At 53.8% G+C, this 22,264-nt stretch overlaps 2 protein-coding genes across 2 annotated transcripts; both read left to right on the top strand.

Moving 5' to 3' along the window:
• Positions 1-63: 63 nt before the first annotated feature.
• Positions 64-7,020, top strand: LOC122486538 (mucin-16-like). Its single transcript, XM_043585897.1, has 5 exons — positions 64-106; positions 776-1,225; positions 1,891-2,005; positions 3,034-6,865; positions 6,952-7,020. The coding sequence occupies exons 1-5, from the start codon at positions 64-66 to the stop codon at positions 7,018-7,020; spliced, it is 4,509 nt and encodes a 1,502-aa protein (XP_043441832.1).
• Positions 6,948-21,888, top strand: LOC122486537 (mucin-16-like). The gene is made up of 2 exons (XM_043585896.1): positions 6,948-21,365; positions 21,797-21,888. The coding sequence occupies exons 1-2, from the start codon at positions 7,046-7,048 to the stop codon at positions 21,886-21,888; spliced, it is 14,412 nt and encodes a 4,803-aa protein (XP_043441831.1). The 5' UTR covers positions 6,948-7,045.
• Positions 21,889-22,264: the final 376 nt, after the last annotated feature.

Raw genomic sequence — 22,264 nt, 5'->3', positions numbered from 1 at the left:
TCTCCTACACTAGAGATGACAGTGTAAACCATTTTCTGAAGTGAGACACCACTGACCACTGAGATGACGGGGTCACTCACTGGGTCTAGTGAAAACCAGATCGCTGGTGGGTGTGAGCACAGAAATTAGGAGGAGTTCTCCAAGTTGGATCAGTACCTCAGTAGAGACACTGGCTGCTTCTGAGACCACTACAGACACAGAGGGAATTCATCCTTTTACAGTTTTACTGGTAGACTCTGTCTGGGCAACCAGTTCTGGGGCTGGTCATGTTCTCCTGTTCCTACCCACTCAGAATCACACAATGTCACGCCACCAATGGTTACCGCCTTCATTCCAGAGGCAACCAACCTTTACACTTCAGCCTCCATTCTTCTTAAAACTGCAAGGACTGGGGAAGAATCTGGTTCCTCACAGAATCTTGGACTGAGGGACACTGGTATTTCTCAGGATTCTAGCACAGCCACAGACACAAAAGCATGATCTTTTCCCAAATGTTCAGGGATGCTACTACTGAAATCACTGGGACTTGAGTTTGCTTCCCAGTAAACTGTACCTATCCCAGGCTTTACTCAGTCAGTAGGTGACACTGGCATCCCCAGAAGAACCAACATCAACCGTTGTCTTGCCTCACATGGCTGATTCTTTACACATGACCTTCAACACACCAACAAGCCCGTCTAGGACTGCAGCAAAGAGCACTCTTACTCTGGACACCATGACCACAGCCTCCTGGGAAGGAACCCCTCTGCTGAGACTCAGTTTTTCACTCTCAGAGATGACTACTCCTATGAGCAGAGGGCTAGAGGCTCCATCATAGACAAGACCTTCTTTTTTGGAGGTCTTGGAGGATCTGGAGAAAAGACCAAATCCCTGTCCCCTCTGGTACTTATTCTAAGCTCAACTTCAGCTTCTTATGTTTCTTCCAAGGCAGAGAAATCCAGAACCCCTAATTCTCCTTCACTTGCCTCTGGACTGACACTGTCTACATTATTCACCAACATTCAATTCCAGAAAACCACAGTTTTCTCAGGCACTGGCTCCCCAGAATATCCTTGGTGCCTGAGCATTACTGTGGGAGAATACAGGACCCTTAAGGTGATCTCCGTGGCCAGGCCACCAAAGGCCACCACATATGGTGTAGTTGTGACTCTAGCCACTGAGGAGAGCTCCTCTGATGTAGAGCCCAGCTCAGCTCCATGTGTTAATACCTGTATCCCATTTACAAGTAAGAACCTAGTTCCTGACTTCTCTTGCACTGGGCATTCTGAGATTTGGTGGATACTATTCAAAAAGATAAAGAGAGGATTCCTGCTGAGAATGTCCATCTGGTTACACATATCTAGTAGGATCATTCTACTTTCTCTATGTAACTCGTGACGCTTTTAGCATCCTTGAGTCCAAATTCAGTTCCTTCCAGTCTGAGCCTACCTTTACCCTCCCCAGATGTGAAGTCTGCATGATGATAGTTATAAAAGAATGATAAAGGGAAATAAGAAAGTGCATAACCAAGACATATTGTTTGCACATGTTTGCTTATCTGATATAATAATTCATGATATAATCCTTATTTTACTTATGGAGAGTCTAAAACATGGGAGAGAAAAATCAACCAATGGTGAATTCACATAGGTGCTAGAGACAGGCTACTGCCAAATGCTTTTGCTTGAGGCCAATCAATTCAGCAGTCCCACCATCAACAGGAAACTCTTCTATAATTATGATGTAAGACACCTTATCAGTTTGATTTCGTGCCAAGAGAGTCAGTCCTCACCATGTGCCTTCTCAGAGACAGATGAGGACATGCTGAGTCAGTGCCTAGTGAGAGCATTTCTTGTGTGTTCCCATCTTGAAGGAAAGCTAGGCTGACGCGTCAATCCTCTTTTCCTTCAGGTCCTCAGGAGCCTGTGACAACCACCACTGGGGAGCTGAGTGAGGGGGCGTATGGAGGCACCACGTGGTCAACGGGTGACCCCATGTCTCTGGTGACTGTAGGCATACTGGGTATGTATGATCCTCTGTGTACATTGTGCTTAAGATTGGTCTCTGGACTAAAATAATTGATTTCCTCAGTCCCAGGTTCTGGTACATAATCAAAACTTTCTGCTGTTGTACCCAGAGGCTATTGGTAACATTTTAAGTGGAGATTTATTGACTTCTAATATGACTTGCTTCTCCTTAGTAATTTATATGTTCAAGAGCCAATCATTTCAGCTTTAGGAACAGATATAATGTCTCTACAAAACAGATGACCAATTGTGAAGGGCCTTCCTAATTCAGATACCATCACTAAGGTCAGGGATTGCCAAGAACAGGGAAAGGTAGACCTGAGATGCCATTGGTTTATTCTACGGGACAATTCATAATTACAAAATGATTATAATGCTGTCCACTGTTACAATGTTCTGCAGGTGAGAGGAGGTGTCCATTTAAGGTGCTAGGTGGATGAATACAGCTGTCCTGATTCCTGAAAGCAATGCTTTGACGTGTCTTTCTATGCTAGAAGGCGGAAAGGTTCTTCATTTCACCTAATTAGAGGTGAAAGAATAAGAAAATATATAGGAAGTAAGGTGCCTTAATCTACCTCTTCCCTTAACCTGTTAAAAACCAAGCCACAGAAATTTTCATTAGAATCACAGTTTTGAGGTCTAGGGGATAAAGACAGATATTAGACTAAAAGAGATTGATTGAGAAGGCTGGACCAAGGTGGAAAAATGGAGAGGGAGAGTTTTTCTCCACCAAAAGTTGGGAGAGTTTTTCTCTATTCCTGTGTAGAATCTTTACCCTCCACTAAGACATGAGATGTGGTATATAGGTCTGCATGGAGGCCACACTGATATAAAAACCTAAGATGCCAGAGGGAGCTCTGAGAGCCAGTAGACCAAGCTCATGTACCCAACATTGGTCACAGGGTTGGACAATATGATTCCTGCCATCTAGAGGAACATATTATGTGCAGATTTGTAAGGAGAGAGGAAGGAGAATCAAAATCAGAAGAGCCCCATTTTTACCTCCTTGCAAACTTCCTAACTGAAGAGCTGTTTCAGTCACAGGCCTGCCCACAAGAAGCCCAGGAACATCTGAAGATATTCTAAATCCAAGCTCCAAGGAGCCCAGCAGCAGCCACAAGACCAGGATCACTGTGGGAACTTCTCTTAGGAAGACTCCAAAAGAGACTGCCCCTGTGGATACCACAGTGGGACTGGCCACCCTTCAGTCCCTGAACACAGGGAGTGTCAGCACCAAACTCCTTCCCTTGCCCACAGGAAACACGATGACAGAAGAATCATCCACAGAAATCGCAGTAGTTACAAATAACATCTCACACTCCACACATCCAGCTGAGGCCTGGGCTAGTACTTATTCTGGGACACCAGAAGGGACAAGCCAGTCAAGAGGAACAATGTCCTCTTTCCACCCAGAATCAACTTCTGTAGGTGCCACAGGGAAGGTTCAGCAAGTCAGCTCAGGCTTGACTTCACAGACAACTGAAATGGACTTGTCCACACGGTTTGGCTCCACTGAGGGGACCACAGTGGACACTCATTTCCCCTTGAGCACATCTTCCACTGGTCTTCAAGACTCTGCAACAAGTTTAGTTATCTCCAAGGTAGCCACAGGCTCAGTGGCAGATAAATCTGAACTTAAAACCATGCCGTGGGTCAGCACCGTGGTCATTCCTTCCACGGCCTTTAGTACAAAAGCAATGGCAGTTGAACAACAGACAGGTGGATCTGTGGGGAAGGCTTATTCATCTGGCCCATGGCCAAAGCAGATACCTGGGAGTGACCCAATGTCGAGTGCCTCCCCTGTGAATCCAGACACAGCTACCACCACCCTCACAACCCACATTCCTCCAACAGGACCTTGGACTTCTGACAGGTCAGAAGGCTCAGCCACTATCAGCCTCACCAGTATGGCAAAAGAGACAACTGGTTCCTCTATATCTGCTACTTCCCCTTTGGTGGGGCCCAATTCTGAGTCCATCACTGGACTGGAGACCACTGAAATGGCATCTCCACCTGGGGTCCCTTCTGTGACATCATATCCGACAGAACTAACAAGCAAGGGTGGGGCTCTCACCTTGGTGATCATCACCTCCAGCCCCAGGGGAGCAAGGTCAGTTTCAACTATAATGACTAGCCCGGAGAGGAAGTCCAGGGCCACAGGCAGCACCCAAGCACCAGGGACCTCTCCATGGACTGTCACAGACACAGCTGTCCAGTCACATGTCACTGGTTTGCCCAAAGTCAGTTCTACAGGGAGGACACTTTCCTCCTCAGCAGTGGCTACTGGAACAGCTGAACAACAAACAAGTGTATCTGTGGGTGCGGCTTATTCATCTGCTATCACACGGTCAGACAAGACAACTGGGAGTGATCTGATTCATGGTGCATCTCGAGAAGCCACAGACACATTGCATCTCACCTCCAGAGAACAAACCACATCGGCAACTCTGACCTTTAAAAGCCAAGCCATCACCAGCCCTACCAATGATGCTTCAGGAGGAAAAATGAACTCTTCACCATCTGGTGTATTTCCTTCAATGGAGTCTAAGACGCTGGTGGCCGTCACAAGTGTAACGACTAGTAAGGCTGCCTCTATGACTGAGCAACTGTCACAGACCTCATTTCCTGCAGAAGCGAGCATGATGAGTATGACCACAGCCCCCGCTCCACGTGTCATCACCACTATGACCACTATGGGAACCAACTCAGTCCTGACTACCATGTCCAACCCAGAGAGGAGAGAGAGCACCATGGACAGCACCCTGGCTACAGAGACCAGCACATCTGCCATGGAGCATCCTTCCACTTGGTCATCCACAACTGCTTCTGCCCCAACATCAGGCTCCTCGGCTATGAAAGACATAACTTCAATTTTGAAAGTCACAGGTTATCCCAAAACAACTTCTGCAGTGGGCACAACTTCATCCTTAGCATCAAGCACGGAATCAGGCTCTTTATCTACTCCCCATGGCATTATGACTGTTACTGGAACCAGCCCAGCCAGTCCATCTTCTCATGCTTCAGCTGAAGATATGAGGTCCACAAATAGGAGAACATTGACTCCTTCAGACACAACTGCATCTATGCCCATTTCAACTTCTGGTATCGAGAAGATGAGCACCTTACTTCCTGACATTTTAGACACAAGTTGGACTACCAGTAAAAGAAATACGGAAGTTCTGCCTGGTTCAATGGCTTTCACTGACCATCCAAATACAAAGACTGACCCCAATATCGTCCTATCTGTTTCACTGCCTGATTCTCTGCCCACACATGACTGGACTACTGGGAAACCTGTGTCACCAGCCACAACCACTACCTCCACTCCTCAAGGGGACACAACTCAAAAATTCAATGTAATGAACACGATCAGACCAACTACCTCATACATACCATTCTTTACAACGGAAATAGGTATAGCCCCTTCGCTAAGTTACACTCCTACAAATGAAGAGAGAAGAACAGAGAAATACACCAATGACAAAATATCTACCCCAACACTTCCTCAGTCCATGAGGTCATCAGATACCACCAGGGGCCGTATAATGAAAGTTGTGACAAATGGTGAAAAACTAACCATGAGTGAACAGAATGGTACTACTAGGACTACATCTGAGGGCACAGTAGCCTTGGGTACATCAGCCATAGCATCAAGGGCAGAGATGCACTTGGCTGCGACTCAGGGTTCTAGACACTCAGAGACGACCACTAGCATGGACAGACATTCAGAGGATGTGTCACACCCAAGCCCTTCCTCTGAGCAGGACATCAGCTCTCCATCTTCCCTGGTGCCTTTATCTTCCATGACCTCATCCTCTACAGTGTCCCCCACACTGCCAACCAGTAATCCTCCTTCTCTTGCACCTGTCACGTCACCTCTCACCCATGGCCTGCTGAGGACCCACAGCACTTGGAACACAAGCTTGGAAGGTGTGATCAGTTCACCCTCAGGTCTGAGTAAAACCTCAGTAGAGATTCAGGCCTCATATGAAGACTCTACTGATACAGAGGCCACTCACCTTCCCCAAAACACAGCAGTGACCTACGTAGGGACCCTCAGTTCTGCATGGGAATCCAACCCCTTGGCCCCAGCGGGTTTACAGCCAGACACGGGCACATCTCATGTCAAGACCTCCTCCATTGTTGGGGATGCCTGGGCTTCCACAAAAGGGTTGGGCCTCTCTGGAACCATGGAGACTGAGACACCATCAAAGATGTCCCTGGCCCCGGACCCATGGGAAACCAACACGTTCCGGCACACCAGCTCAGCCACAGAGGAAATCATTGTCCCTTCCAAGGTGTCCACTGGTACTAATACTGAGGCCACCAGGACAGACGTCATGTTCTTTAGCAGGGCATCCACCCCGGGCCCTGTTCAGCTCACGATGTCACCAGACTTCCCCACAGAAATCACCAGGCTCTCTCTTTCCCCAGTCATGACAGAATCTGAACCTATAACCATGGACACTATAAACATTCCCTTAGAGGCTATACCCCAAGGCACACTAGTCTGGTATACATCAGCCACAGCATCAGGGGCACAGACACACTCAGCCATGACTCAGAGCTCTCCACGCCCAGAGATGACCGCTAGCAGGGACAGAGGTTCTGAAGATGATTCACCCGCCAGCCCTTCCTCTGAGCAGGACATCAACTCTCCATCTTCCCTGCTTCCTTCTTTAGAAGTTATGTCCTTGACTTCTGCAGTGTCCCCCACACTGCCAGCCAGTAGTTCTTATCCTTCTGACTCTGTCACCTCACCTCTCACCACTGGCCTGCCAAGGACCCACATCACATGGGGTACGAGCTCGGAAGGGGTGAACAGTTCACCCTCAGATCGGAGTCAGACCTCAGTCGATGTATGGGCCCCATCTGAAGTCTCTACCACTACAGAAGCGATTCATCCTTCTGAAAACACAGCAGTGACCCACATGAGGACCCTCAGTACTGCATGGGAAGCCCACTCCTCAGCCCCAGCTGTCTCAGAGACAGCCACTGGCACATCTCCGATTGAGACCTCCCCCACTGGTGGGACCACAATGGCTGTCACACCAACGCCTGGCTTCGCTGGAACCACAGAGCCTCAGACACAGTCAAAGTCCTCCCTGGCCCCGCAACCACAGGAAACCATCACATCCCAGCACACCACCTCAGCTACAGAGGAAATTACTGTCCCTTCCGAAGTGTCCACTGGTACTAGGTCTGGGGTCTCCAGGACAGTGTTCATCTCCCGGAGTGGAACTTCCATCCCTGTCCCTACTCGGGCCACAGTGTCACCAGGCATCCCCATGGGAATCAACACCAGGCTCTCTACCTCACCAGTCATGGCAGAATCTTCACCTATAGCCAAGGCCACTGAAACCATTCCCCCGGAAGCTATATCCCAGGGCATGCTAGCCTGGGGCACATTAGCGACAGCCTTGGAGCCTCATACGCTCTCGGCTGTGACTCAGGGTTCTCCACCTTCAGACGTGACCACTAGCATGGACAGGCGATCTGAGGGTGTGTCACTCTCAAGCCCTTCTTCTGAGCAGGACGTCGGCTCTCCATCTTCCTTGGTGCCTTTACATGCCATGACCTCGTCCTCCGCAGTGTCCTCCACTCTCCCAGCCAGTAGTCCTTTTCCTTCTGACTCTGTCACCTCACCTCTCACCGCTGGCCTGCCGAGGACCCACATCACATGGGGTACGAGCTCAGAAGGTGTAACTAGTTCACCCTCAGGTCTCAGTCAAACCTCAGTCGATGTATGGACCCCATCTGAGGTCTCTACCACTACGGAAGCTATTCACCCTTCTGAAAACACAGCAGTGACCCACAAGGGGACCCTCAGTTCCCCATGGGAATCCCGCTCCTCGGCCCCGGCTGGCTCAGAGATAGCCACAAGAATGTCTCCGATCAAGACGTCCTCCCTCGATGGGGATGCCACAGCTTCCACACCAACGCCTGGCCTCTCTGGAACCACGGAGCCTGAGACACAGTCACAGTCGTCCATGGCCCCGGAACCACAGGAAACTGGCACATTCCCCCATACTGTCTCAGCCACAGAGGACATGAGCATCTCTTCCAAGGTCTCCACTGAGTCTAGTGCTGGGGCCTCCAGGACAGACGTCATGTTCTCTAGCAGGACATCCACCCCTGGCCCTGTTCAGCTCACAGTGTCACCAGACATCCTCACAGAAATCAACACCAGGCTCTCTACCTCCCCTGTCAAGGCAGAATCTGAACCTATAACCATGGCCACTGAAACTGGTCCCCCAGGGACTACATCCCAAGGCACACTAGCCTGGGACACATCAGACACACCATCGGGGGCACAGACACACTCAGCCGTGACTCAAGGTTCTCCACACTCAGAGATGACCACTAGCGGGGACAGAGTTTCTGAAGATGAGTCACCTGCCAGCCCTTCCTCTGAGCAGGACATCAGCTCTCCATCTTCCCTGGTGCCTTCTTCACAAGTTATGTCCTTGACTTCTTCCGTGTCCCCCACACTGCCAGCCAGTAGTCCTTTTCCTTCTGACTCTGTCACCTCACCTCTCACCGCTGGCCTGCCGAGGACCCACATCACATGGGGTACGAGCTCGGAAGGTGTGAACAGTTCACCCTCAGGCCTGAGTCAGACCTCAGTGGAGATATGGGCCACGCCTGAAGCCTCTACCACTACAAATACAATGCCCCCTTCTGAAAACACAGCAATGTCCCAGGTGGGGACCCTCGGTACCTCAAGGGAATCCCACTCCTCGGCCCCGGCTGGCTCAGAATCAGCCACAGGCACATCTCTAGTCAAGACCTCCTCCCTCGATGGGGACACCATGGTTTCCACTCCAATGCCTGACCTGTCTGCAACCACGGAGATAAAGGCACAGTCAATGTCATCCAGGGCCCCAGAACCACGGGAAACTGGAACATCCCGCCATACCAGCTCAGCCCCAGAGGAAATCACCGTCCTCTCTGAGCTGTCCACTGGTAATAGTGCTGAGGCCTCTAGGACACCTGTCATCTCCCCTAGCAGGACATCCATCCCTGGACCTGGTCGGCCAACGTTGTCACCAGACATCCCCACGGGTATCAACAACAGGCTCTCTATCTCACCTGTCATCGCAGAATCCTCACCCATATCCAACACCACCAAAACAGTTCCCCGACCGACTACATCCCAAGGCAGTATAGCCTGGGACTCATCAGCCACAGCTTCGTGGACAGAGATGCACTCAGTTGTGACCCAGAGTTCTCCACACTCAGATGGGACTACTAGCGTGGACAGGGTTTCTGAGGCTATGTCACGCAGAAGCCCTTCCACTGAGCAGGACATCAGGTCTCCGTCTTCCCTGGAGCCTTTCCATGCCATGACCTCAGCCTCTGCAGTGTCCCCCACATTACCAGCCACTAGCCCTTCTCCTCCTGCTTCTGTCACCTCACCTCTCACCCTCAGCCTCTTGAGGACATGGGGCATGAGCTCGGAAAGCGTGACCAGTTCAGACGCAGGACCGAGCGGCATCTCAGTGGAGACCCAGGCCACATCTGAAGCCTTCTCCACTACAGAGGCCATTCACCCTCCCAAAACCACAGCAGTGACCCACATGGGGACCCTCAGTACTGCATGGGAAGCCCACTCCTCAGCCCCAGCTGTCTCAGAGACAGCCACTGGCACATCTCCGATTGAGACCTCCCCCACTGGTGGGACCACAATGGCTGTCACACCAACGCCTGGCTTCGCTGGAACCACAGAGCCTCAGACACAGCCAAAGTCCTCCCTGGCCCCGCAACCACAGGAAACCATCACATCCCAGCACACCACCTCAGCTACAGAGGAAATTACTGTCCCTTCCGAAGTGTCCACTGGTACTAGGTCTGGGGTCTCCAGGACAGTGTTCATCTCCCGGAGTGGAACTTCCATCCCTGTCCCTACTCGGGCCACAGTGTCACCAGGCATCCCCATGGGAATCAACACCAGGCTCTCTGCCTCACCAGTCATGGCAGAATCTTCACCTATAGCCATGGCCACTGAAACCATTCCCCCGGAAGCTATATCCCAGGGCATGCTAGCCTGGGGCACATTAGCGACAGCCTTGGAGCCTCATACGCTCTCGGCTGTGACTCAGGGTTCTCCACCTTCAGACGTGACCACTAGCATGGACAGGCGATCTGAGGGTGTGTCACTCTCAAGCCCTTCTTCTGAGCAGGACGTCGGCTCTCCATCTTCCTTGGTGCCTTTACATGCCATGACCTCGTCCTCCGCAGTGTCCTCCACTCTCCCAGCCAGTAGTCCTTTTCCTTCTGACTCTGTCACCTCACCTCTCACCGCTGGCCTGCCGAGGACCCACATCACATGGGGTACGAGCTCAGAAGGTGTAACTAGTTCACCCTCAGGTCTCAGTCAAACCTCAGTCGATGTATGGACCCCATCTGAGGTCTCTACCACTACGGAAGCTATTCACCCTTCTGAAAACACAGCAGTGACCCACAAGGGGACCCTCAGTTCCCCATGGGAATCCCGCTCCTCGGCCCCGGCTGGCTCAGAGATAGCCACAAGAATGTCTCCGATCAAGACGTCCTCCCTCGATGGGGATGCCACAGCTTCCACACCAACGCCTGGCCTCTCTGGAACCACGGAGCCTGAGACACAGTCACAGTCGTCCATGGCCCCGGAACCACAGGAAACTGGCACATTCCCCCATACTGTCTCAGCCACAGAGGACATGAGCATCTCTTCCAAGGTCTCCACTGAGTCTAGTGCTGGGGCCTCCAGGACAGACGTCATGTTCTCTAGCAGGACATCCACCCCTGGCCCTGTTCAGCTCACAGTGTCACCAGACATCCTCACAGAAATCAACACCAGGCTCTCTACCTCCCCTGTCAAGGCAGAATCTGAACCTATAACCATGGCCACTGAAACTGGTCCCCCAGGGACTACATCCCAAGGCACACTAGCCTGGGACACATCAGACACACCATCGGGGGCACAGACACACTCAGCCGTGACTCAAGGTTCTCCACACTCAGAGATGACCACTAGCGGGGACAGAGTTTCTGAAGATGAGTCACCTGCCAGCCCTTCCTCTGAGCAGGACATCAGCTCTCCATCTTCCCTGGTGCCTTCTTCACAAGTTATGTCCTTGACTTCTTCCGTGTCCCCCACACTGCCAGCCAGTAGTCCTTTTCCTTCTGACTCTGTCACCTCACCTCTCACCGCTGGCCTGCCGAGGACCCACATCACATGGGGTACGAGCTCGGAAGGTGTGAACAGTTCACCCTCAGGCCTGAGTCAGACCTCAGTGGAGATATGGGCCACGCCTGAAGCCTCTACCACTACAAATACAATGCCCCCTTCTGAAAACACAGCAGTGTCCCAGGTGGGGACCCTCGGTACCTCAAGGGAATCCCACTCCTCGGCCCCGGCTGGCTCAGAATCAGCCACAGGCACATCTCTAGTCAAGACCTCCTCCCTCGATGGGGACACCATGGTTTCCACTCCAATGCCTGACCTGTCTGCAACCACGGAGATAAAGGCACAGTCAATGTCATCCAGGGCCCCAGAACCACGGGAAACTGGAACATCCCGCCATACCAGCTCAGCCCCAGAGGAAATCACCGTCCTCTCTGAGCTGTCCACTGGTAATAGTGCTGAGGCCTCTAGGACACCTGTCATCTCCCCTAGCAGGACATCCATCCCTGGACCTGGTCGGCCAACGTTGTCACCAGACATCCCCACGGGTATCAACAACAGGCTCTCTATCTCACCTGTCATCGCAGAATCCTCACCCATATCCAACACCACCAAAACAGTTCCCCGACCGACTACATCCCAAGGCAGTATAGCCTGGGACTCATCAGCCACAGCTTCGTGGACAGAGATGCACTCAGTTGTGACCCAGAGTTCTCCACACTCAGATGGGACTACTAGCGTGGACAGGGTTTCTGAGGCTATGTCACGCAGAAGCCCTTCCACTGAGCAGGACATCAGGTCTCCATCTTCCCTGGAGCCTTTCCATGCCATGACCTCAGCCTCTGCAGTGTCCCCCACATTACCAGCCACTAGCCCTTCTCCTCCTGCTTCTGTCACCTCACCTCTCACCCTCAGCCTCTTGAGGACATGGGGCATGAGCTCGGAAAGCGTGACCAGTTCAGACGCAGGACCGAGCGGCATCTCAGTGGAGACCCAGGCCACATCTGAAGCCTTCTCCACTACAGAGGCCATTCACCCTCCCAAAACCACAGCAGTGACCCACATGGGGACCCTCAGTACTGCATGGGAAGCCCACTCCTCAGCCCCAGCTGTCTCAGAGACAGCCACTGGCACATCTCCGATTGAGACCTCCCCCACTGGTGGGACCACAATGGCTGTCACACCAACGCCTGGCTTCGCTGGAACCACAGAGCCTCAGACACAGCCAAAGTCCTCCCTGGCCCCGCAACCACAGGAAACCATCACATCCCAGCACACCACCTCAGCTACAGAGGAAATTACTGTCCCTTCCGAAGTGTCCACTGGTACTAGGTCTGGGGTCTCCAGGACAGTGTTCATCTCCCGGAGTGGAACTTCCATCCCTGTCCCTACTCGGGCCACAGTGTCACCAGGCATCCCCATGGGAATCAACACCAGGCTCTCTGCCTCACCAGTCATGGCAGAATCTTCACCTATAGCCATGGCCACTGAAACCATTCCCCCGGAAGCTATATCCCAGGGCATGCTAGCCTGGGGCACATTAGCGACAGCCTTGGAGCCTCATACGCTCTCGGCTGTGACTCAGGGTTCTCCACCTTCAGACGTGACCACTAGCATGGACAGGCGATCTGAGGGTGTGTCACTCTCAAGCCCTTCTTCTGAGCAGGACGTCGGCTCTCCATCTTCCTTGGTGCCTTTACATGCCATGACCTCGTCCTCTGCAGTGTCCTCCACTCTCCCAGCCAGTAGTCCTTTTCCTTCTGACTCTGTCACCTCACCTCTCACCGCTGGCCTGCCGAGGACCCACATCACATGGGGTACGAGCTCAGAAGGTGTAACTAGTTCACCCTCAGGTCTCAGTCAAACCTCAGTCGATGTATGGACCCCATCTGAGGTCTCTACCACTACGGAAGCTATTCACCCTTCTGAAAACACAGCAGTGACCCACAAGGGGACCCTCAGTTCCCCATGGGAATCCCGCTCCTCGGCCCCGGCTGGCTCAGAGATAGCCACAAGAATGTCTCCGATCAAGACGTCCTCCCTCGATGGGGATGCCACAGCTTCCACACCAACGCCTGGCCTCTCTGGAACCACGGAGCCTGAGACACAGTCACAGTCGTCCATGGCCCCGGAACCACAGGAAACTGGCACATTCCCCCATACTGTCTCAGCCACAGAGGACATGAGCATCTCTTCCAAGGTCTCCACTGAGTCTAGTGCTGGGGCCTCCAGGACAGACGTCATGTTCTCTAGCAGGACATCCACCCCTGGCCCTGTTCAGCTCACAGTGTCACCAGACATCCTCACAGAAATCAACACCAGGCTCTCTACCTCCCCTGTCAAGGCAGAATCTGAACCTATAACCATGGCCACTGAAACTGGTCCCCCAGGGACTACATCCCAAGGCACACTAGCCTGGGACACATCAGACACACCATCGGGGGCACAGACACACTCAGCCGTGACTCAAGGTTCTCCACACTCAGAGATGACCACTAGCGGGGACAGAGTTTCTGAAGATGAGTCACCTGCCAGCCCTTCCTCTGAGCAGGACATCAGCTCTCCATCTTCCCTGGTGCCTTCTTCACAAGTTATGTCCTTGACTTCTTCCGTGTCCCCCACACTGCCAGCCAGTAGTCCTTTTCCTTCTGACTCTGTCACCTCACCTCTCACCGCTGGCCTGCCGAGGACCCACATCACATGGGGTACGAGCTCGGAAGGTGTGAACAGTTCACCCTCAGGCCTGAGTCAGACCTCAGTGGAGATATGGGCCACGCCTGAAGCCTCTACCACTACAAATACAATGCCCCCTTCTGAAAACACAGCAATGTCCCAGGTGGGGACCCTCGGTACCTCAAGGGAATCCCACTCCTCGGCCCCGGCTGGCTCAGAATCAGCCACAGGCACATCTCTAGTCAAGACCTCCTCCCTCGATGGGGACACCATGGTTTCCACTCCAATGCCTGACCTGTCTGCAACCACGGAGATAAAGGCACAGTCAATGTCATCCCAGGCCCCAGAACCACGGGAAACTGGAACATCCCGCCATACCAGCTCAGCCCCAGAGGAAATCACCGTCCTCTCTGAGCTGTCCACTGGTAATAGTGCTGAGGCCTCTAGGACAGCTGTCATCTCCCCTAGCAGGACATCCATCCCTGGACCTGGTCGGCCAACGTTGTCACCAGACATCCCCACGGGTATCAACAACAGGCTCTCTATCTCACCTGTCATCGCAGAATCCTCACCCATATCCAACACCACCAAAACAGTTCCCCGACCGACTACATCCCAAGGCAGTATAGCCTGGGACTCATCAGCCACAGCTTCGTGGACAGAGATGCACTCAGTTGTGACCCAGAGTTCTCCACACTCAGATGGGACTACTAGCGTGGACAGGGTTTCTGAGGCTATGTCACGCAGAAGCCCTTCCACTGAGCAGGACATCAGGTCTCCATCTTCCCTGGAGCCTTTCCATGCCATGACCTCAGCCTCTGCAATGTCCCCCACATTACCAGCCACTAGCCCTTCTCCTCCTGCTTCTGTCACCTCACCTCTCTCCCTCAGCCTCTTGAGGACATGGGGCATGAGCTCGGAAAGCGTGACCAGTTCAGACGCAGGACCGAGCGGCATCTCAGTGGAGACCCAGGCCACATCTGAAGCCTTCTCCACTACAGAGGCCATTCACCCTCCCAAAACCACAGCAGTGACCCACATGGGGACCCTCAGTACTGCATGGGAAGCCCACTCCTCAGCCCCAGCTGTCTCAGAGACAGCCACTGGCACATCTCCGATTGAGACCTCCCCCACTGGTGGGACCACAATGGCTGTCACACCAACGCCTGGCTTCGCTGGAACCACAGAGCCTCAGACACAGTCAAAATCCTCCCTGGCCCCGCAACCACAGGAAACCATCACATCCCAGCACACCACCTCAGCTACAGAGGAAATTACTGTCCCTTCCGAAGTGTCCACTGGTACTAGGTCTGGGGTCTCCAGGACAGTGTTCATCTCCCGGAGTGGAACTTCCATCCCTGTCCCTACTCGGGCCACAGTGTCACCAGGCATCCCCATGGGAATCAACACCAGGCTCTCTACCTCACCAGTCATGGCAGAATCTTCACCTATAGCCAAGGCCACTGAAACCATTCCCCCGGAAGCTATATCCCAGGGCATGCTAGCCTGGGGCACATTAGCGACAGCCTTGGAGCCTCATACGCTCTCGGCTGTGACTCAGGGTTCTCCACCTTCAGACGTGACCACTAGCATGGACAGGCGATCTGAGGGTGTGTCACTCTCAAGCCCTTCTTCTGAGCAGGACGTCGGCTCTCCATCTTCCTTGGTGCCTTTACATGCCATGACCTCGTCCTCTGCAGTGTCCTCCACTCTCCCAGCCAGTAGTCCTTTTCCTTCTGACTCTGTCACCTCACCTCTCACCGCTGGCCTGCCGAGGACCCACATCACATGGGGTACGAGCTCAGAAGGTGTAACTAGTTCACCCTCAGGTCTCAGTCAAACCTCAGTCGATGTATGGACCCCATCTGAGGTCTCTACCACTACGGAAGCTATTCACCCTTCTGAAAACACAGCAGTGACCCACAAGGGGACCCTCAGTTCCCCATGGGAATCCCGCTCCTCGGCCCCGGCTGGCTCAGAGATAGCCACAAGAATGTCTCCGATCAAGACGTCCTCCCTCGATGGGGATGCCACAGCTTCCACACCAACGCCTGGCCTCTCTGGAACCACGGAGCCTGAGACACAGTCACAGTCGTCCATGGCCCCGGAACCACAGGAAACTGGCACATTCCCCCATACTGTCTCAGCCACAGAGGACATGAGCATCTCTTCCAAGGTCTCCACTGAGTCTAGTGCTGGGGCCTCCAGGACAGACGTCATGTTCTCTAGCAGGACATCCACCCCTGGCCCTGTTCAGCTCACAGTGTCACCAGACATCCTCACAGAAATCAACACCAGGCTCTCTACCTCCCCTGTCAAGGCAGAATCTGAACCTATAACCATGGCCACTGAAACTGGTCCCCCAGGGACTACATCCCAAGGCACACTAGCCTGGGACACATCAGACACACCATCGGGGGCACAGACACACTCAGCCGTGACTCAAGGTTCTCCACACTCAGAGATGACCACTAGCGGGGACAGAGTTTCTGAAGATGAGTCACCTGCCAGCCCTTCCTCTGAGCAGGACATCAGCTCTCCATCTTCCCTGGTGCCTTCTTCACAAGTTATGTCCTTGACTTCTTCCGTGTCCCCCACACTGCCAGCCAGTAGTCCTTTTCCTTCTGACTCTGTCACCTCACCTCTCACCGCTGGCCTGCCGAGGACCCACATCACATGGGGTACGAGCTCGGAAGGTGTGAACAGTTCACCCTCAGGCCTGAGTCAGACCTCAGTGGAGATATGGGCCACGCCTGAAGCCTCTACCACTACAAATACAATGCCCCCTTCTGAAAACACAGCAATGTCCCAGGTGGGGACCCTCGGTACCTCAAGGGAATCCCACTCCTCGGCCCCGGCTGGCTCAGAATCAGCCACAGGCACATCTCTAGTCAAGACCTCCTCCCTCGATGGGGACACCATGGTTTCCACTCCAATGCCTGACCTGTCTGCAACCACGGAGATAAAGGCACAGTCAATGTCATCCCAGGCCCCAGAACCACGGGAAACTGGAACATCCCGCCATACCAGCTCAGCCCCAGAGGAAATCACCGTCCTCTCTGAGCTGTCCACTGGTAATAGTGCTGAGGCCTCTAGGACAGCTGTCATCTCCCCTAGCAGGACATCCATCCCTGGACCTGGTCGGCCAACGTTGTCACCAGACATCCCCACGGGTATCAACAACAGGCTCTCTATCTCACCTGTCATCGCAGAATCCTCACCCATATCCAACACCACCAAAACAGTTCCCCGACCGACTACATCCCAAGGCAGTATAGCCTGGGACTCATCAGCCACAGCTTCGTGGACAGAGATGCACTCAGTTGTGACCCAGAGTTCTCCACACTCAGATGGGACTACTAGCGTGGACAGGGTTTCTGAGGCTATGTCACGCAGAAGCCCTTCCACTGAGCAGGACATCAGGTCTCCATCTTCCCTGGAGCCTTTCCATGCCATGACCTCAGCCTCTGCAATGTCCCCCACATTACCAGCCACTAGCCCTTCTCCTCCTGCTTCTGTCACCTCACCTCTCTCCCTCAGCCTCTTGAGGACATGGGGCATGAGCTCGGAAAGCGTGACCAGTTCAGACGCAGGACCGAGCGGCATCTCAGTGGAGACCCAGGCCACATCTGAAGCCTTCTCCACTACAGAGGCCATTCACCCTCCCAAAACCACAGCAGTGACCCACATGGGGACCCTCAGTACTGCATGGGAAGCCCACTCCTCAGCCCCAGCTGTCTCAGAGACAGCCACTGGCACATCTCCGATTGAGACCTCCCCCACTGGTGGGACCACAATGGCTGTCACACCAACGCCTGGCTTCGCTGGAACCACAGAGCCTCAGACACAGTCAAAATCCTCCCTGGCCCCGCAACCACAGGAAACCATCACATCCCAGCACACCACCTCAGCTACAGAGGAAATTACTGTCCCTTCCGAAGTGTCCACTGGTACTAGGTCTGGGGTCTCCAGGACAGTGTTCATCTCCCGGAGTGGAACTTCCATCCCTGTCCCTACTCGGGCCACAGTGTCACCAGGCATCCCCATGGGAATCAACACCAGGCTCTCTACCTCACCAGTCATGGCAGAATCTTCACCTATAGCCAAGGCCACTGAAACCATTCCCCCGGAAGCTATATCCCAGGGCATGCTAGCCTGGGGCACATTAGCGACAGCCTTGGAGCCTCATACGCTCTCGGCTGTGACTCAGGGTTCTCCACCTTCAGACGTGACCACTAGCATGGACAGGCGATCTGAGGGTGTGTCACTCTCAAGCCCTTCTTCTGAGCAGGACGTCGGCTCTCCATCTTCCTTGGTGCCTTTACATGCCATGACCTCGTCCTCCGCAGTGTCCTCCACTCTCCCAGCCAGTAGTCCTTTTCCTTCTGACTCTGTCACCTCACCTCTCACCGCTGGCCTGCCGAGGACCCACATCACATGGGGTACGAGCTCAGAAGGTGTAACTAGTTCACCCTCAGGTCTCAGTCAAACCTCAGTCGATGTATGGACCCCATCTGAGGTCTCTACCACTACGGAAGCTATTCACCCTTCTGAAAACACAGCAGTGACCCACAAGGGGACCCTCAGTTCCCCATGGGAATCCCGCTCCTCGGCCCCGGCTGGCTCAGAGATAGCCACAAGAATGTCTCCGATCAAGACGTCCTCCCTCGATGGGGATGCCACAGCTTCCACACCAACGCCTGGCCTCTCTGGAACCACGGAGCCTGAGACACAGCCACAGTCGTCCATGGCCCCGGAACCACAGGAAACTGGCACATTCCCCCATACTGTCTCAGCCACAGAGGACATGAGCATCTCTTCCAAGGTCTCCACTGAGTCTAGTGCTGGGGCCTCCAGGACAGACGTCATGTTCTCTAGCAGGACATCCACCCCTGGCCCTGTTCAGCTCACAGTGTCACCAGACATCCTCACAGAAATCAACACCAGGCTCTCTACCTCCCCTGTCAAGGCAGAATCTGAACCTATAACCATGGCCACTGAAACTGGTCCCCCAGGGACTACATCCCAAGGCACACTAGCCTGGGACACATCAGACACACCATCGGGGGCACAGACACACTCAGCCGTGACTCAAGGTTCTCCACACTCAGAGATGACCACTAGCGGGGACAGAGTTTCTGAAGATGAGTCACCTGCCAGCCCTTCCTCTGAGCAGGACATCAGCTCTCCATCTTCCCTGGTGCCTTCTTCACAAGTTATGTCCTTGACTTCTTCCGTGTCCCCCACACTGCCAGCCAGTAGTCCTTTTCCTTCTGACTCTGTCACCTCACCTCTCACCGCTGGCCTGCCGAGGACCCACATCACATGGGGTACGAGCTCGGAAGGTGTGAACAGTTCACCCTCAGGCCTGAGTCAGACCTCAGTGGAGATATGGGCCACGCCTGAAGCCTCTACCACTACAAATACAATGCCCCCTTCTGAAAACACAGCAGTGTCCCAGGTGGGGACCCTCGGTACCTCAAGGGAATCCCACTCCTCGGCCCCGGCTGGCTCAGAATCAGCCACAGGCACATCTCTAGTCAAGACCTCCTCCCTCGATGGGGACACCATGGTTTCCACTCCAATGCCTGACCTGTCTGCAACCACGGAGATAAAGGCACAGTCAATGTCATCCCGGGCCCCAGAACCACGGGAAACTGGAACATCCCGCCATACCAGCTCAGCCCCAGAGGAAATCACCGTCCTCTCTGAGCTGTCCACTGGTAATAGTGCTGAGGCCTCTAGGACAGCTGTCATCTCCCCTAGCAGGACATCCATCCCTGGACCTGGTCGGCCAACGTTGTCACCAGACATCCCCACGGGTATCAACAACAGGCTCTCTATCTCACCTGTCATCGCAGAATCCTCACCCATATCCAACACCACCAAAACAGTTCCCCGACCGACTACATCCCAAGGCAGTATAGCCTGGGACTCATCAGCCACAGCTTCGTGGACAGAGATGCACTCAGTTGTGACCCAGAGTTCTCCACACTCAGATGGGACTACTAGCGTGGACAGGGTTTCTGAGGCTATGTCACGCAGAAGCCCTTCCACTGAGCAGGACATCAGGTCTCCATCTTCCCTGGAGCCTTTCCATGCCATGACCTCAGCCTCTGCAGTGTCCCCCACATTACCAGCCACTAGCCCTTCTCCTCCTGCTTCTGTCACCTCACCTCTCACCCTCAGCCTCTTGAGGACATGGGGCATGAGCTCGGAAAGCGTGACCAGTTCAGACGCAGGACCGAGCGGCATCTCAGTGGAGACCCAGGCCACATCTGAAGCCTTCTCCACTACAGAGGCCATTCACCCTCCCAAAACCACAGCAGTGACCCACATGGGGTCCCTCAGTACTGCATGGGAAGCCCACTCCTCAGCCCCAGCTGTCTCAGAGACAGCCACTGGCACATCTCCGATTGAGACCTCCCCCCCTGGCGGGACCACAATGGCTGTCACACCAATGCCTCGCTCCTCTGGAACCAGGGAGACTGAGACACAGTCAAAGTCGTCCAAGGTTCCAGAACCATGGGAAACTGGCACATCCCCCTATACCAGCTCAGCCTCAGGGGACATCAGCATTGCTTCCAAGTTCTCCACTGGGACTAGTGCTGAGGCCTCCAGGACAGACATCATGTTCCCCAGCAGGGCATCCACCCCTGGCCTTGTTCAACTCACGATGTCACCAGACTACCCCACAGAAATCAACACAATGCTCTCTACCTCCCCTGTCATGGTGGAATCTGAACCTATATCCATGGCCACTGAAACTGTTCCCCCAGGCGCTATATCCCAGGATACAGTAGCTTGGGGCACATCAGCCACAGCATCGGCGGCACAGACACACTCAGCTGTGACTCAGGATTCTCCACTCTCAGAGATGACTACTAGTGTGGACAGAGGTTCTGAACATGAATCACCCACCAGCCTGTCCTCTGAGCAGGACATCAGCTCTCCATCTTCCCTGGTGCCTTTCCCTGCCATGACCTGGTCTTCTGCAGTGTCCTCCACACTGCCAACCATTAGTCCTTCTCCTGTTCCTGTCACCTCACCTCTCGCCCCTGGCCTGCTGACCCACAGCATGCGGGGCATGAGTTCAAAAGGTGTGACCAGTTCATCTTCAGTTCTGACCAGCACACTAGTGGATATCCAGACCACGTCTGAAGCCTCTACCACTACAGAGGCCAGTCACCTTCCTGAAAACACAGCAGTGACCCACGTGGGGACCCTAACTTCTGCATGGGAATCATACGCCTTGGCCTCAGCTGTGTCAGAGACAGCCATAGGGACATCTCCAGTTGAGACCTCCTCCTTTGATGTGGATGCCACAGCTTCCACAACAATGCCTGAGCTGTTGGGAACCACAGAGACTGAGATACAGTCAGTATCATCCCTGGCCCCAGAACCACGGGCAACCATCATGGCCCAGCACACCAGCTCAACACCAGAGGAAATCACTGTCCCTTCCAAGGTGTCCACTGTTCCTAATGCTGACGTGCCCAGGATACCCATCATGTCCCCAAGCAAAACATCCATCCCTGGCCTTGTTCAGCCCACGATGTCACCACACTTCTCTACAGGAATCACCACCAGGCTCTCTACCTCATCCATCATGGCAGAATCTGCACCTATAAACTTGGCTACTGAAACTGTTCCCCTGGGGGCTACATCCCAGGGCACAGTAGCCTGGGACACTTCACCCACAGCATTAGGGGCACAGACACACTCGGCTGTGACTCAGGGTTCTCCACATTCAGCGGTGACCTCTAGTGTGGACAGAGGTTCTGAGGGTGAGTCACGAGTAAGCCCTTCCTCTGAGAGAGACATCAGCTCTCCATCTTCCCTAGTGTCTTTACCTGCCATGACCTCATCCTCTGGAGTGTCCCCCATGCTGCCACCTAGGAGTTTTTCTCCTGTTCCTGGCACCTCACCTCTCACCCCTGGCCTGCTAAAGATCCTCAGCACATGGAGCACAAGCTCGGAAGGTGTGATCAGTTCACCTTCAGGTCTGAGTCAGACCTCAGTGGAGATATGGGCCACGCCTGAAGCCTCTACCACTACAAGGTCTATCCACCTTCCCGAAAACACAGCAGTAACCCATGTGGGGACCCTCAGTTATGCACTGGAATTGCATTCCTCAGCCCCAGCTGGCTCAGAGCCAGGCACAGGGACGTCTCCAATTGAGACCTCCTCCCTCCCTGGGGATGCCACAGCTTCCACACCAATGCCTGGCCTCTCTGGGACCACAGAGACTGAGACACAGTCAATGTCACCCCTGGCCCCAGAAACATGGGAAACGGTCATGTCCTGGCATACTAGTTCAGCTCCAGAGGCTATCAGCATCCTCTCTGAGGTGTCCACTGGGACTACCACTGAGGCATTCAAGACAGATGTCATTTCTTCTAGCAGGACATCCATCCCT

This window comes from Prionailurus bengalensis, chromosome A2, assembly GCF_016509475.1.
Source record: "Prionailurus bengalensis isolate Pbe53 chromosome A2, Fcat_Pben_1.1_paternal_pri, whole genome shotgun sequence".
NCBI lineage: Eukaryota > Metazoa > Chordata > Mammalia > Carnivora > Felidae > Prionailurus > Prionailurus bengalensis.
The sequence above is the reverse complement of the archived record's forward strand: the minus strand, read 5'-3'. Positions and strand labels throughout refer to the sequence as shown.